Source organism: Hyperoodon ampullatus (genome assembly GCF_949752795.1).
Source record: "Hyperoodon ampullatus genome assembly, chromosome: 1".
NCBI lineage: Eukaryota > Metazoa > Chordata > Mammalia > Artiodactyla > Ziphiidae > Hyperoodon > Hyperoodon ampullatus.
In genome coordinates this window covers 202,298,167-202,315,380 of record NC_136914.1, presented here as the reverse complement: position 1 = coordinate 202,315,380, position 17,214 = coordinate 202,298,167, and the positions used below count along the sequence as shown (strand labels likewise).

The following is a 17,214-nucleotide window of genomic DNA, read 5'->3' as shown; positions in this document are numbered from 1 at the left end:
TTGCTGGTCTGAAGCTCTGGGACGAGAATGTCACAGGGCGGGTTGGAAGATGATTTTATCTTCATTCCAAATATAAATTCTCAGACTGGCAAATCTGTCATACCCTCAGGATAAGTTTGCCCAAACAATATTAGCATATATGCCCTGCAATATCAAGCACAGGGCATCCACAGACCCAACTGACACTTGGCAGGTATAATGGTGAGAAGGGAAGGAAATAAGTGTACTTTTTTTTTTTAAAAGAGTCTTTTTTTAACTTTATTTATTTTTGGCTGTGTTGGGTCTTCGTTGCTGCACGCGGGCATTCTCTAGTTGCGGTGAGCAGGGACTCTTCATTGCGGTGCATGGGCTTCTCACTGCGGTGGCTTCTCCTGTTGTGGAGCACGGGCTCTAGGGTGCGCGCGCTTCAGTAGTTGTGGCCCGCAGGCTCTAGAGTGCAGGCTCAGTAGTTGTGGTGCACGGGCTTAGTTGCTCTCCGGCAGGTGGGATCTTCCCAGACCAGGGCTCGAACCCATGTCCCCTGCATTGGCAGGCAGATTCTTAACCACTGCACCACCAGGGGAGTCCCAATAAGTGTACTTTTTGAAGATAGTACCTTCCAATTTTTTTCTTTCTCTCCCCCATTTCCTCTCTCCTCCTTTTCTTGCTCTGAGCGCCTGCCCCCCTCTTTCTTTCTTCCCTCTTTTTCTTTTTCCTTTCTCTCTCTTTTCTTGCTTCCTTGCTTTATTTCTTGGCAAGAAAATTCCTCAGATAGAGATTCCTCAGATCTGTTCCATTCCCAGGGATTATTTAATTGTCCAAATTTCACCAGCTTCTCTGGATTGCTAGCTGGGCCCCAGTGGCTGCTACCATCCCACCCAGACAGACATTAGGGTTTTTTGGAGTTCTCTGTTTTCCAAACCTAGGTAAACCAAAACAAAACAAAAAAATCCTAGTTCAGTCAAGTCAAGATTTTTTTATATATATAATTTAATTTAATTAATTTATTTATGTATTTGGCTGCTTGGGTCTTCGTTGCTGGGTGCGGGCTTTCTCTGGTTGTGGTGAGCGGGGGCTACTCTTTGCTGTGGTGCACGGGCTTCTCATTGCAATGGCTTCTCTTGTTGCAGAGCACGGGCTCTAGGCACGTGGTCTTTAGTAGTTTTGGCACGCAGGCTCGGTAGTTGTGGCATACGGGCTTAGTTGCTCCGCAGCATGTGGAATCTTCCCAGACCAGGGATCGAACCTGTGTCCCCTGCATTGGGAGGCAGATTCTTAACCACTGCACCACCAGGGAAGTCCAAGTCAGAATTTTTCTCAAAAAAATTTTTTTACTAAGAAATTTAAAGGAAACTTAAAAAAAAAACCTACAAAAGCATGAAATAGATGTATTTACAGAATGCAGATTCTGTTTTCCAAAATAACTGAGATCTCATTGTAGATTGATTTGTCTATTGTATTTCCTTTCCTCAATCCCATCACTTTTGCATGCTGGACCCTATGACCCAGACTCTACACTGGGTTAACTAAGTTAGTACTGCTGCTAGGTTTGGTGGGTTTCTCAGTTCCCTAAACCTGCCCTCCCATCTTCTCATTGGGTTTAGCCTCCTGGTTTTCTTTTCTGCTCCTGGACTCTTGTCATCCTTGCCAATACCCCCAAACGTTGCCTTCTGAATGAGAAAAATATTTGACACCCCACTTGGTCACAATGGATATTTGGGATTTAGACCAAGCCCCACAACCTTAACTTGCAGATAACATCTCTACCCTTCGTCCTAGCCTCTAGAAAAATAAGTTAGCAAAACTTGCCTCTTGCTTCTGACCCATGTCTGTCCTATTTGATTTGTTCATTCATTGAATATTTATTGAGCACCAGCTTGTGCCAGGCGTTGTGCTAGATATTTGACATTGCTTTGTTATATAAATATTGCAAGAATCCTCTTAAGGTTTAGTTCACTCTTTCAACAAACATTTATTGTATGCCTACAATGTACCCTTCCTAGATGCTGTGCTAACTGCTAAAGTAGATATTATTATTCCAGTTTTTTTCCTCTGGTGAGACATACAGCTTCCCAAAATCGTTCAGGAAAACAAGTGGTCAAACTAGGATTCCAAACCATAGTGGGGTTTTTTTTGAAGTTTCTGGCTTATACTTATATTAGATTAAATGGTTTTATAATCCTTTACTATCAGTAAGTTATATTAAAAGAACATATTGATTTCTATTATGCTATCCAGACATACACATTTTAATAAACTGTCTATTTTGGAATAATTTTAGAATTACAGAAAAAGTGCAAAGATAACGCATAGAGTTTCTGTATGCCCCTCAGCCTAGTTTCCCCCATCTTACATTACCATGGAACATTTATCAACACTAAGAAATGGGCATTGATCTATTGCTATTAACTAAACTTCATATTTTATGTGGGTTTCACCAGTTTATCCATTAATGTCCTCTTTCTGTTCCAGGATCCAATTCAGAGTTATCACATTGCATTTAGTTGTCATGTCTCCCCAGTGGTCTCTGGTCTGTGACAGTTTCTCAAGTTTTGTTTTTCATGACCTTAACAGTCTCGAGGAGTACTGGCTAGGTGTTCTGTAGAATGTACCCCAGTGTGGGTTTCTCTGATGTTTTTCTCACGATTAGATTCTGAGATTATGGATTTTTGAAAGTATATAATAGAGGCGAAGTGCCCTTCTCATCAGATCATACCAGGCGTTACATGACAGCCACATGACATCACTGGTGATATTCACCTTCATTGCTTGGTTAAGGTAGTATTCGCTAGGATTCTTTACTGTCAAGATACTATTTTTCCCTTTCGCTACTCTTCTTTGGAAATAAGTCTAGCCTACTTTCAGTGGGAATGGGAATTAAACTCCACCTCCTAAGGAGGAGAGTATCTACACATGTTATTTGAAATTGTTCTGTTAGAAATATTTGTCTGTTCTCCACATTTCTTTAATCACTTTTATATCACTATGGACCCATGCTAACCTCTGGTCTAAAACCTGTGCTTTTTCTGCTGTACCAGACAAGAAATGACAAAGACCTATACTAAGACATTTGTTTCAGGAAAATTTATTTCAGATTTCAGAGGTTTTTAAAAGGTAGATTTGATAAGACTTGGTGACCTTGAATGTGACAGAGTGGTGGAGAAGGGAGTGTTTGAAAACAACGCTCAGATTTTGGTTTGAATGGCTGGAAATAAAATTTTGGTTTGAAATAATAACTAACAAATATGATGATTGGTCGTAGACTTTGATAAAGCTTAGCTTCTTCGGAGACTGTATTTAGCCTATGTGTTACTGAATGCCCTGTTCTCCCAAGTAAGAGTAGAGCAAACTACTACTTTTCTTTCTGACTGAAACACCAGGGCCCCCTAGTGGACAGCCCCCCGGGTCCTGTTTCTTGTCTAAAGGATGCTTGGTTTTGTTTTTTGTTTGGTTGTGAGGTTTTTCCCTAGTTCATTTGCAGAGCAGAGATGCTTGATTCTGTTCTCTGTCTAATAAATTATTAAACCCTTCCCATTTTAAAGTAATCAGTTCACCCCGTGTGACCTCATGTTCCTAAGAGGACAGTTACTCTCTGACAGTTACTCCCATGCTCTCATACTTTAAACCAGAAGGTAGTTGATACTTGTTTTTAACTCATTTATCCTCTTATTCCATCTGGTGCTATATTAATGTTAATTCTTTGTTTCAGAGCCATCATCAACCACTTTAACCCCAAAATTGAATCCTACGCTGCTGTGAATCACATATCCCAACTGTCGGAGGAGCAGGTAAGCCACTACTTTCCTCATAGTGACCCTAGTTCATGGCTAGCATCAAGCCCTCTCTGATGGCAGAGGGATTCTATGACTGAGCTTCTAATGGGAGTGGCAAGAGCTAGGCTGCTAAGAGGAATTAGTAAGGGATTTGTTGATAGTACTTTAAATAGAATGATGGCTTCTGTTTTTGTGGCATATGAAGGGTTTGCTTAATTATGTAGAAGATATGTAGGTGAAATTTTGAATTGTTATTTTAGAGTGGGTGATATGGCATTTCTTCTTTTAATTTTAGGCAGAGAGTCATTTTGACTTTTGAACATAAGAAATGAAAACTTAGCAATGGTTGAAACTGCCAATTAGAAAAACCCTGAGTTCAGCTTAATTTGATGCTGTTTGGCTCCTTAAAACATGAGCCCTCCTTGGGGCAGATTTTCCTTAGTAATTGAGTTCTAATTTGCCTTGAGCAGTTATTTTGGAGCAGGTTTTTCTGTGGTATGGACCAAGTTGGAGATGCAGATAGTGTTGTGTGTTTGTTTTCCTTGAGTCTGGCCTGATTTCCTCTTCTCCCAAAATGCCTGTACTCGGCCCTGCATTATATAAAATTACAGATGGGGCTTTAGCGTGGCATGGTATTGAACTTGATGTTTCAGAATGAGACTCTTGAGTCCTGTTTTTAAAAATACAAAATGAGACATGTATTCACACAATCTTCCTTCCTTCCCACCTACTCCCAAGTTGGAGGGCCTGGGTATTCATGAGGTGAGAGTCCAGATATAGGCTCCAAGCCAATTGAAAAAAAAAACACCTATGCTCTGCGCTCCCTTTTTTTGCCACTGAGCCTCTTGCTGGCAGGGCCAGCCAGCTAGCTGTTGTGTGATTGTGTGTTCCGTGTTCCTAAAAGCTGTTCTGCTCACCAAATGAGGCACCAAGCAAGCCTTTTGCCTAACAGACAGCTTCTCAGTATTCCCACCAGTGGCTCTTTCCTCAGCCAGATGGATAGGACTCAATTAGTCTATCAGTTATTCCCCTTGACATATTTGTTCTCTTTTGTGAGGCCAGCTGTGAGAATCCATCCTCTTATTTAAACCGCTTTGATAAATGGCTTTCATTTTCTTTTTTCCTCTTCTGCCTATGGAGCAGTCCTAAGTCCTGTATAGGACTTTGATGCCACTGCTCTCTGTGAGGTGCTTCAAGATCCTACCTTTTCCCTGTTGGACCAGTTCAGATCAGTTTTATTATATCATTTTTATGCAAAAGAATTCAACATCTTGAGTTTTGTATAGTGAAAGAATGGGTGACTTTCTTACCACAGTGAGCTCTGGTTAGTCTAAAAGCGTTAAAAAAAAAAAAAAAAAAAAGGAAGACACATTTTCCCAGTCAGCCACGTGCAGTATTCATCCCCCAGCAGCTTGGGAAGGTCAGGCTGAAATCTTCCTACAGCAGTAGCAGCCACAGACCAATAATAAAAATCCATTCTGGCGCATGAGGCAATCTGGAAAAGGATGATTAGCAAGCACGTGTCCTCACCCTTCTCCAACTTCTTTCAAAGTTAAATGAAGTGATGAAAGTGACTCTCAGTAAGAGTCCACAAGCCAGAGATGAGGCGACTTCTATAGAGTTGGGAGAGTACACAGCCCTATTTGAGAATGAGGAAGGGATAGTGCTCTCAAAGATTTATTTTCTTAGTCAGTAAATAATTGCATGCCTGCTGTATACAAAGTGTGGTCCTGGGTAGTAGGGATCAGTGGTGAATAATCTAAGTGTAGTCCTTGCTCTTATGGAGTTTTTGTATATTCATTACCTCTCTTAACAACTCTTTTCACTTGGGTAGCGGGGGAGGGGTGACAACTATTCTGGGACCCTTTTCAAAACTGTCCTCAAAATAGTTGTTGCTTCTCTTCCCTAACTGACTCTGAAGGGCAATAAATGACAGCATGAGGGTGCACTTGGTTTTATTCTCAGCATATCAGATTAAAAGTATTTTGACTCCTTGTTAATCTCCAACATGTGTTGGAGCACTTCTCTCCTCTCAGTTATGAACATTAATGCTAATGTCACTAATGTGAAGTGTATTCACAGCTTCTCAAAGAACTGGCTTTGGGATGCAATAGAGCCTGGTGGTGCAGTGGTTAAGACTCCGCACTTCCAATTCAGGGGGCTTGAGTTCAATCCCTGGTGGAAGAACTAAGATCCTACATGCCACTTGGCCAAAAAAAAAAAAAAAAAGAAAAGAAAGAAAGAAAAAGAAAAATAGGGCCTGCAGTTGTTAGCAGCAAACTAAGTAGAAAGAAAAAATCAGGAACTTAATCCCCAAGTAGATTCTAAAGTACTCCTTCTTTTTTTTTTTTTTTTTTTTTTTTTTTGCGGTACACGGGCCTCTCACTGTTGTGGCCTCTCCCGTTGTGGAGCATAGGCTCTGGACATGCAGGCTCAGCGGCCATGGCTCACGGCCCCAGCCGCTCCGCGGCATGTGAGATCTTCCCGGACCGGGGCACGAACCCGTGTCCCCTGCATCGGCAGGCGGACTCTCAACCACTGCGCCACCAGGGAAGCCCTAAAGTACTCCTAAAGTAAAACCTAAAGACCATGGATAGGCATTAACTGGGATTTATAGCATTTAGTAAGATAGCAGACAAGAGAGGGCTCTTTGCTAGACCTGCCTGCCTAGGCTGCCATTTTCTTCTGGCAAGAAGTTTAGTTCTGGCAACCCGGAGACACATTCTAGTGTGTGTTTGAGGCATTTCAAGATGATGTTTGTAAATCCATTATTGCTTAATAAACAAAGCCCAATCTCTCACACTGGGGTTTCTTTTCAGATGTCCAGAAGATAGATGACATTTTTTATTACTTCTCATTGGCTTCATGGAGGGCAAAGCTTTTTAATCAGTTAATACCCTCAGCATGACTGAATGGTCATTCATTTTCTAGTGTAATAAACTGCGTGCATTTTTATTTTGTATACACAGGTGTCATATTTGTCTGGAGTTGATTGTGAAGCTTGCTCATTTTGACTCCTTTTGTGTGTGTGTGGTAAAATCTGCATAAAATTTACCATTTGAATAATTTTTAAGTGTACATTTCAGTGGCATTAAGTGCATTCACATTGTTGTACAACCACCACTACTATCCATCTCCAGAACTTTTTCATCAGTCCATGCTGAAACCCTAAACCCATTAAACAATGACTCCTCATTTCCTGTACCCCCAGCCCCTGGTAACCACTATTCTACTATTTGTCTCTATATATCTGACTATCCTAGGGGTCTCACAGATAGTGGAATCATACAATATTTGTCCTTTTGTATATGGTTTATTTCTCTTAGCAAAATGTCTTCAAGTTTCGTCCATGTTGTAGCATGTATCAGAATTTCATTCCTTTCAAAGCTGAATAATATTCCATTGTATGTGTATAGCACATTTTGTTTATCCTTCTAACCATCGATGGACATTTGGATTGTTTCCACCTTTTGGCTGTTGTGAAGAATGCTGCTATGAATGTTGGTGTTTTGAATCCCTGCTTTCAGTTCTTTTGTTTATATACCCAGAGGTGGGACTGCTGGATCAAATGGTAGTTAATTCTATGTTTAATTTTTTGAGAAGCCATCATAGTGTTTCCCACAGTGGCTGCACCATTTTACATTCCAATTTTTCCACATCCTTGTCAACACAGGTTGTTTTCTGATTTTTTCGATAATAGCCATCCTAATGGGGGTGAAGTAGTATCTCATTATGGTTCTGATTTTTATTTCTCTAATCATTATTAATGTTGAACATCTTTTTATGTGTTTATTGGCCATTCATTTATCTTCTTTGGAGAAATGTCTCTTCAAGCCCCTTGCCCATTTTTTAATTGGGTTGTTTGGATTTTTGTTGTTGAGTTTTAGGAATTCTTTATATATTCTAGATATTTATCCTTCATCAGACACATGTGATTTGCAAATATTTTCTCCCATTCTGTGGGTTGCCTTTTTACTATGTTGACAGTGTCCCTTGATGAACAAGTTTTCAATTTTGATGAAGTCCTGTTTGTCTGTTCTTTGGTTGCCTGTACTTCTGGTGTCATCATTGCTAAATCCAGTGTCATGAAACTTTTCCCCTATGTTTTCTTCTAAGAGTTGTATAGTTTTAGCTCTGACATTTAGGTCTTTGACCTATTTTGAATTTATTTTTGTATATGGTGTTTGGTAAGGACACTTTGACCGCTTTTTGTATTTCACGTTTCTTTATGAATAAAGTTTATGGAGAAGGTACAACTTGCTTTTCCAAGAACTGTGAAACTACTCCCAGTTTATTCCCTACTAGGTTTCCTTGTCTTTAGTACATCTTATAAAAATTGACCTTCAGGCCCCTTGCCCACCCTCAGCTGAGATTTAGCTCCTTTCTCTTCTCAGTACGGCTTGTTGGTAAGCATCTGTCCCTAGCTGGTAGAATCATTTGGTATGCCCCTATCCCTACCAGTGACACGCACCCTGATTTTTATTCTCTCCCGAGGACAGCTGAGTCACACAACCTGTGGCATTTTCATAGATAAATCCCAATGACTCTTTTGTTTCTACTAAATAAATGTGGAAGGAAGGTATTTAAGAGAAACTCTAGACCCCAGACTAAATCTTGGGTTTGGATGCTTTGAGGATATACTGTCTTGATGATGCAGTGCTCCCTGCAGATAAGTATGTTAAAATAGAAGAGCTCTTCAGTGGGTTCTCCTCCCTATCCTGTCCTACCCTAAACTCTTATATACTCCCTGTCCTTTATTCCTGCTTTTCAAATTAGGAAAAATACTTTTTTATTACTGGCTGCATCCTACTAGAATTGGGTCTACACTCAAGAGATCTGTCATGAAATTTTTTGGAATACTAGCTCACAGGTTTTTAACCCGAAGTCCAAGAATAGGCTTTAGAAAATTACTGCGCACTGAAATTGTGTAAAATTATGCATATGTCTTTTTTTTTTCTTGAAGAGGGTCCATCTTTCTTAAAAGTCTCAGTCAGCCTTTGACCCCTTCAACACACAATTTTTTTTTAAAGAATCACTGGCTTAGGTGTCTTGAATAGTACCTCATACTTTCCTTGCCCCGAAAACCATCAGACCTTTGAAAATGCCCACTGAAGATCTTAAGCACCTTTTAGACTATTCACTATTTGTTTTGGTTTGCAAATGCTATGACATTGATTTATATCAGCTCTAACTTCCTTATAGGCAAAAGAGGGATTCATAGCAGAACTTTACAGAAGATTCTCTAGAGCCCTGAATATCTAGAGTACCTAGTGGCAATTTAGGATTCAAGTCAAAACCTTCCCTGAGCACCTGATTCCTTAAGCTTTCAGTCACACTCATGAGCAATTTTGTGCCATTGAAATATCCCATTGGAAAACAAGTAAATGGCCCACTTTTACTTTCTTCAGCCTTCATTCAGCTATCAGTATTTTAGCATTTAGTGCTTTGTGCTTTAGATTGAGCCAGGCATTTGAGGGATACAGAGGTATGATAAAGGGCCTTTGTTCTCAAAGGTTGGAGTAAGTGGAAAAGATGGCTTAAGGCAATTTATTATCAATAGCCGACCAGTACTAGCAATAGGATCTGTGGGTTCCTGTTGGAGAAAGATCTCTGCAGGTTGTGATGGTCAGGAAAGGCCATGTGGAAGAGAGAAGAAGTGAGTTGGGCCTTGAAAGAGGAAGGATAAGAATTGGATAAATGGAGAGGCACAGATTGTAAAATGTACTCAAAGCCAGGACCTGAAAAGGACAGAAAGAGTGGAGAAGAGTCCCAGAGTTTCTATGCCTTGTCCTTGGGTCCCAGGGCACCCAGGGGCTGGATGCCTTAGAAATATGATTCAGTCATTTAAATTGTTAGCACATCTTCCATAAACCCTAGTGCACTGACCTCATCCCTGTCCTAATTGTACTGCCTTTGATTCAGTTCACAAATGTTCATCTCAAAGGCCTAGTATGAGCCAGCCTCACTGCTACTAGGCATATGATTAGACCTACTGAGCAAACCTATCTCTCTCTTTTTTTTTCCTGGTAAAAAACACATAACAAATTTTTTTTTTTTTTTTTGGGGTAAGCAGGCCTTTCCCGTTGCGGAGCACAGGCTCCAGACGCGCAGGCTCCGGACGTGCAGGCTCAGCGGCCATGGCTCACGGGCCGAGCCGCTCCGCAGCATGTGGGATCTTCCCGGTCCAGGGCACGAACCCGTGTCCCCTGCATCGGCAGGCGGACTCTCAACCACTGCGCCACCAGGGAAGCCCTTAACCATTCTTAAGTGTACACTACAGTAGTGTTAATATATACAATGTTGTGCAATTTATCATGGGTTCGAGCCCTGGACTGGGAAGCTTCCACATGCCACGGAGCAACTAAGCCCATGCACCAGAACTACTGAGCCTACGTTCTAGAGCTCGCGAGCCACAACTACTGAGCCCACATGCCACAACTACTGAAGCCTGCAGGCCTAGAGCCTGTGCTCCGCAACAAGAGAAGCCACCGCAATGAGAAGCCCACGCACCGCAACAAAGAGTAGCCCCCGCTCACCGCAACTAGAGAAAGCCTGCGTGCAGCAACGAAGACCCAACACAGCCAAAACAAAAAACAAAAAAAACCCCTGAAACTCTGTGTATTGAACAACTCCCCTTTCCCTGCCCTCCACCTTGCCCCTGGCAACTACCATTCTACTTTTTGTTTCTAAGCATGAGCAAACCTATCTTGATGCTGGTATTCCTTTAAACCAAGTGCCCCAGGGGCTTGCTAAAAATTTTTCATACAAATTTAGGAATTTTCCGGGAAGATCACAAAGGTGGTCTGCTGGCACCCCCATGTGCCACAGGACTATAGGACAGTGTCACCAGATGCCTCCCATTATTTCTTCAAGTCTCCACTCTCACTAAGGCTTTGGATTTTGGTTTCAGAGGAGGCCCTGTATAATGTCGTATGTTATAAGAGGTATCTTTGAAAGTATTATGATGAAACAGAGAATCATTCATTTGTAGGAGTAGGTTAAAGTCAATTAGGGAAACAAAAAATGCTTCACATCTGATTGAGTGAAAGTTGCATTGGAAGCTGAGTATTTCTTTTCATCTATTAGTCATCTTTCTAACCCTTTTTGCTTTTCTCCTGATCCTAAGATAATAGCCACTATAAATAACTGCTGGGTGTTTAAAGATCCTAACGAAACCTAACTTTATTTTCCCAGAGAACAATGAGATAATGCTAATAAGAGGAGAGCCCTAGTTTGTGGGGCAAACATTGTTAGTGTGTCTGGGTGGCATCCGTTACTTGTGAACATCTAGGAGGAAGCACAGAAAGATCTTGGGGAAATATCCTAAAAGCTTCAAGGCTTATGAGGAAAATGGAGCCTGGTACTTCAACTTTAGAGTTCTTGGCCCTTGGGGTGCTAGTAAATGTTTAACAACTGGTAGGGAGGTGAGTGGTTGGAGGGGGCTGATTTGTAGTGCTGAGGGTGAATGCTCCCACCATGGCTACATGGTGTGAAGCCAAGTGGCTCTCACAGTGCTTGAAAATTTAACAATCATCTCTCACAGGCCAAGCATGTGTAAGTCAGCTCCAGCATACCACTGGTTGTTGAGGAAGACTGAGAGAAGGGGGCTGTAAAGCTGTGAGGCAGGGCTTTTTGAGCAGGAGGTGAGTGTGGGTCACTTTCCCCATGGAGCCACCTATATTGCCTCCCAGGGCAATCGAGTCCTCTGAGCAGCCCATTCTGAGAGCCCTTGTTATGTTTTCTCATCTTAAAACAGGGCCTTGGCTACCATGCAAGGCAGCCTTGGCAGAGACATATGCTGGTGAGCTGAGATTTAAGACTCTCACGGTAGCCATAACTCAGTTTCCTGTACTTGGCATTGTGTTTTTGTACAACAGCCTGTAGTTTTGCACTGCCTCTCTCTAACCCTGAGTGATGGTTGCTGTGGGAACTCTGAGTACGAGCATGTGACACAAGCATTGGCTGTCTGGCCCTTCCTCTCTTGGTGTCTTTGTTTAGATTCTGACATTTCAGTTGACCTATTTGGCAGGAAAAAGTTTGATATGAGTTATTTGTTCACTGGATTCACCAAAGCAGAAAGACACAAAGTCAGAGGCAGAGGGATTTTCCTACAAGCTGCTAATAAACCTTGGAAATCAACTTTATGTTACATAGGGCATCTTGAGAAGGTCCACTTAAGAAGGTCAGCTGATTATGTGCTGCTAGGATGTCCACTCTCTTACTTGGACCAAGAGGTAAGCTGCACTACCAGAGACAGGGGAGAAAGCTGGATTTTAGCTCCTCTGAATAGGGAAGAAAGTATCTTGGATTTTAAAAAGGACACAAATAGATAAAAGGAAAGGAACAACTAGGAGTTTCTGAGCTAGGCACTTTTACTTAGGCTATGTAATTAATTCTTTAATCAATTGTTTGAGGTAGGTACAGTTATCCTCATTTTATAGATGACGATGCTAAAGAGACTTAAGTAATTTGTTCAAGATCACACAGCTGTTAGTGGTAAAGCCATAGTGTGAACGTAGGTCAGTCTGACACCAAAGTCTGAGCTTTTCATTGGCTGAAGCACGTGAGACAACTGGGGTTTGTCAAGTATCCTGAAGGAAGAGGCAAGTCAGGATAGGAAGGTGCAGGCAGAAACAGAGAGAATGGGGATAACAGGGCTCATTCCTAAGGGGTGGGGAAAGGTCCTGGTTTGGGAACGCGGCCCATTCGGTTAAGGAAAGAAAGTACTGAACAGGGGCCTGGAGAGTTTGCCTGCCAGTTAGGCAGAAATGCCTAAGTAGAGGCTCCTGGCCCAGTATGATAACTTTATAAATGAGGGAAAAGTCTCTTTATTCCATACAAGCATGTCAGAAAAGTCACTATGAGAAATAAAGCTTTTCCACACACCAAAGGAAGATGACGAATTTTTTTAAAGTTCTTATGTACTTATTTCTTTTAAAGATAATATATTTATGTGGGTCAAAACCAAAAAAGTAGCACACTGAATTTTAATTATTTTTAAAGTGGTAGTTCCATTTTGTTTAAAAAAATAAAGGGAAAATGAAGATTCAAAATTAATGTCCCACAGCCAAGCTAGATGAATGCAGAGGTCACTGGTGAAGAGCCCAGCTTATTATTCATGTCTGCCACTGTCAGCATTTTCTTCAATTAAGTATGAATTTTGAAATGCCCATCACATAAACTTTCTGGTCTTCCTCAGTCAGGCTTCATTGTCGGTGAAACTTCATTGGCAGTGCATGAGAGGAGTAGCTTTGGAGCTCGTAGGAACTCCAGTAGTTGTCAGCTTTTCAAGAGGTTACAGGAGACAGCAGCCCTTGCTTTCTTGGTTTAAGGTAAGAAAGACCCTTTATCCCAGTTACTAGATATACAGGTAGGACTTCACTCTTCAGTTTATTTATTTATTTGGCCGTGTTGGGTCTTAGTTGCGGCATGCGGGATCTTTCCTTGCGGTGTGCGGGCTTCTCTCTAGTTGTGGCATGTGGGTTTTCTCTCTCAAGTTGAGGCATGTAGGCTCAGTAGTTGTGGCACGCAGGCTTAGTTGCCCTGTGGCATATGCGATCTTAGTTCCCTGACCAGGGATTGAACCCATGTCACCTGCATTGGAAGGCGGATTCTTTACCACTGAACCACCAGGGAAGTCCCTTTAGTTTGTTTTTTAGCCACCTCCTTCCTTCCAAATAGATCTTCGTGTACTTTTGTTTTATTTCCATTGCAACCTCTCTCCCAGGAGGTAGCTCAAAACTCTATAAGGTGTGCTTGGAAGAGTATGGTTTGCCACTGTGATAGTAACATTGGAGGCCAGAACTGTCACTATGCAAACTGTTATCTCTGTTATAAGCTGTGTGAATTGGAAATGTTTTTGCTAAGTACCATAACAGTACTTTGACCTTTCATAGTGACCCTGCTCAAAAAGAAGTTACAGTCTTAAAAATGACCCACCCAGCTAGAAGGGAAACTGTGGAGAGCCCACAAATGGGATTTCTGTTAAAGAATTTTGTCTGTTAAGGAGGGATAGATAAGTGAGGCCTGGCAGTGAGGCAGAGACCCCATATCAGATTGTCGGAGAGACGGTGTTTTCTTTTTCCCTCCCTGAGATGTGATATATTTCCAAGAAAAGAAAGCTCAAGTAGGGAGAACAGAGATCTACCTCTTGGTTTCAGCTGGGTGGAGTGTCCAGCCTGCAGTAAGCCATAGAGAGGGAGAAGGCCTGATGCAATATTTGGTAAACATGTCTATCATGTTCCCCCACCGCTATTATCTTGGCTGCCTCTTGGTGTGATTGCATACCTTGCTTGTGCAGGGTAAGGACCTGGGCATGTTGGATCTGTAATTAGTGCAAAGAAAAGCTTCACAAGCTTCACCCCTGGAAACAAGGGGGTTTCTAGGGCTTCAACCAAATCAAGTCAGGGAGGTGGGGCAACTACCCAGGCAAATTAAAGAAAGTCATTGTCACCACTCCTTTAACAAACTGATGGCCTTTCACGAATCACCCACTGTGAGTTTCATTATCTGGTCAACCTTTCTGAAAGGCAGAGCCAACCTGTCAGATCAATAAATTTCAGGGCAGTCAAGAGCCCTTTGTTTGGTAGCAGGCTTGAAAGACATGGATGGACTGGAGAACTGGCCAACTTAAATTGGTTCTGAAGGGACTTCCCTGGTGGCGCAGTCATTAGGGAATCCACCTGCCAATGCAGTAGACACGGGTTCGAGCCCTGGTCCAGGAAGATCCCACATGCTGTGGAGCAACTAAGCCTGTGCGCTACAACTACTGAGCCTGTGCTCTAGAGCCCACGAACCACGACTACTGAGCCCATGTGCCACAACTACTGAAGCCCGCACGCCTTGAGCCCGTGCTCCACAACAAGAGAAGCCACTGCAATGAGAAGCCTGTGCACTGCAACGAAGAGTAGCCCCTGCTCGCCGCAATTAGAGAAAGCCTGCACGCAGCAAAGACCCAACGCAGCCTAATTAATTAATTAGTTAATTAATTTTAAAAATTGGTTCTGAAATTGAGTTTGGTCCTGAAGTATATGAGACGAAAATAGGGGAAAAAAATCTTCTGCATATTATATACAAGTTGGCTGTATAGAGGAAATAGTTATCTTTTAAAAGGCATCATCTTTTTTATCATAAGAGATTTGTGTCCACCTTTTGTATCCTTGTTTCCAAACAATTATATTGGATGATTGTGCCCTGGAGAGATATTCATGTTATCTTGGATAGAAAGTCACTGTAAGCCCCTAGTGGAGGGGAAGGATGCTCACTCAATTGAGGTCTATGAGTTTGTTATCAGGTTACTATTTGTTCTAGCTCCTGTACTGTTGGCTTGTTTTCTTTTTTTCAGCCACTTTGAGCTAAAGTGTTCTGAAAAAGAATCAATTCTTGCCTCCCAAGGAAGTTCTCAGAACCTGCTTTTGTCTAAGAATTCTCTGCTTCTGGGTGTCCTTGGTTTGTGCAGCAAGGAATGGGTGCCCCAGCTTCACATCCCCCAGATTATTTCTTTTCTGTGCAGAAGGACAGAGGTTTCTGCTCTGTGCCAAGCCAGGGGATATAAAATGCAAAAATCATACATGCCCTTGAGGACCTCACAGTGTAAGAATCAGGATCACTAATTTCTTGCTTAGACCTTTGCTTCTGTGCCCTCCTGTAGACCTCACTCAGCTGATGTATTTGGCGTGCTTGTAGCAGCATCCCCCAGCCTTTTATAAACCTAAGAAGGTTTAGGTTTGTAGGTACCCTAGTGAAAAAATACCTCATTATAAATCCGTAAGTGGTTGGCTGATAACCCTTATTTGGAGTGAGTTTCCACAAGGAGAGCCATGATCGTCTCATATCTTTCACCCCTGCTTCAGTTTCATAAAAAAGGCAAAAGTGGAACTTTCATTAGATGTCCTTGGTAAAGGTAGGACTCTATAAGTTCCTGAGCTTGGCAAATGATTGAGTTTGTCAAAAGATCCATCTACAGTACACCCACTTAAAAAAACCTCATGTGGCTACTGCCCAGCTGAAAATGATTTCAAACACTGTTGATTGCTACCTGTAGTCCCTTTAATTTGTCAGGGAGGATTGCCAGGGATGGAGAGGTAGGGAGGAGTAGCACAATGAGGGGAATCTTTGGCCTTGTGGAAATACTAGGAACTCCTGGCTTACAGATACTGATATTTCAGTCTGAATCATTCTTGCCCCAACCAAAAATGGAATGGTAAGACCAAAAAAAGACAAAGTTTACTGCCATGGCCCTACTTTTTTTTTTTTTTTTTGCCTAGTCATGATTTACTGGACTTAACTTTTTACTTAACTTTATTGAGATGTAATTAACATATAATAAAACATATTTGTGTAATCATCAGCATCACAAGATATAGAACCTTTTACTTCCATCACTCATAAAAGTTCTCCTTTACAGTTAGTCTTATCTGCATATCTGAGCCCTAGGCAACCACTGATGTAATTTCTATCACTATAGATTAGATTTGTCTTTTCTTTTTAAAATTTATTTATTGTTTATTTTGGCTGCACTGGGTCTTAGTTGCAGCACGTGGGATCTTCATTGCAGCATGCAGACTTCTTAGTTGCAGCATGGGGGTTTCTTAGTTGTGGCATGCATGCAGGATCTAGTTCCTCGACCAGGGATCAAACCCGGGTGCCTTGCACTGGAAGCACGGAGTCCTACCCAGTGGACCACCAGGGAAGTCCCTAGATTTGTCTTTTATAGAATTTCACGTAAACTCTGTTGTGTCTGAGATTCATCCATATTGTGACACTTCTAGCTGTTTACCGAAGAGGAATGAAAATATATGTCCACCCAAAGACTTGTATACAAATAATATTCATAATAGCATTATTCATGATAACCAAAAACTAGAAACAACTAAAACAACCAAAGCAACCAGCAACTGAATGGGTAAACAAAATGTGATACATCCATACATACAATGGAATATTATTCAGCCATAAAAAGGAATGAAGTACTGACACCTGCTACAACATGGATGATTCTTGAAAACATATGCAAAATGAAGGAAGCCAGTCACTAAAGACTACATGTTGTGTGATTCCATTTATTTAAAATGTCCAGAATAAACAAATCTATAGAGATAGAAAATAGATTGGTGGTTACCTAAAGCTGGGGTTGGGGAGTAAGTTGGGAAATGATGCTAATGGTTATGAAGTTGATGAAAATGTTCTAAACTTAGATCATGGTGATAATTGCCCCCTATGTGAATATACTAAAACTATTGAATTGTACACTTAAAATGATTGAATTTTATGGTATGTAAATTATCTCTCAATAAAGATTTTTTTAAAAAGAAAGAAAAAGAAACTGCCAAACTGTTTTCAAAAGTGGTTGTACCACTTTTAATTCCCACCAACAATGAATAAGAGTTCTAGCTACTCCATATCTTTGTCACACTTGGAATTGTGAGTGTTTTTAATTTTAGCCATTCTAGTGGGTAGGCTG

General features: G+C 41.5%; 1 protein-coding gene across 1 annotated transcript in view; it reads left to right on the top strand.

Moving 5' to 3' along the window:
• The window catches only part of ARMH3 (armadillo like helical domain containing 3), a gene marked incomplete at its 3' end in the record, with an annotated part of 562,435 nt that overhangs the window by 528,873 nt on the left and 16,348 nt on the right, over nt 1–17,214 (top strand). The window contains exon 25 of the mRNA XM_079715021.1: nt 3,689–3,767. Coding sequence (XP_079571147.1) covers nt 3,689–3,767 — 79 coding nt within the window. The remainder of the gene's footprint in view (nt 1–3,688; nt 3,768–17,214) is intronic.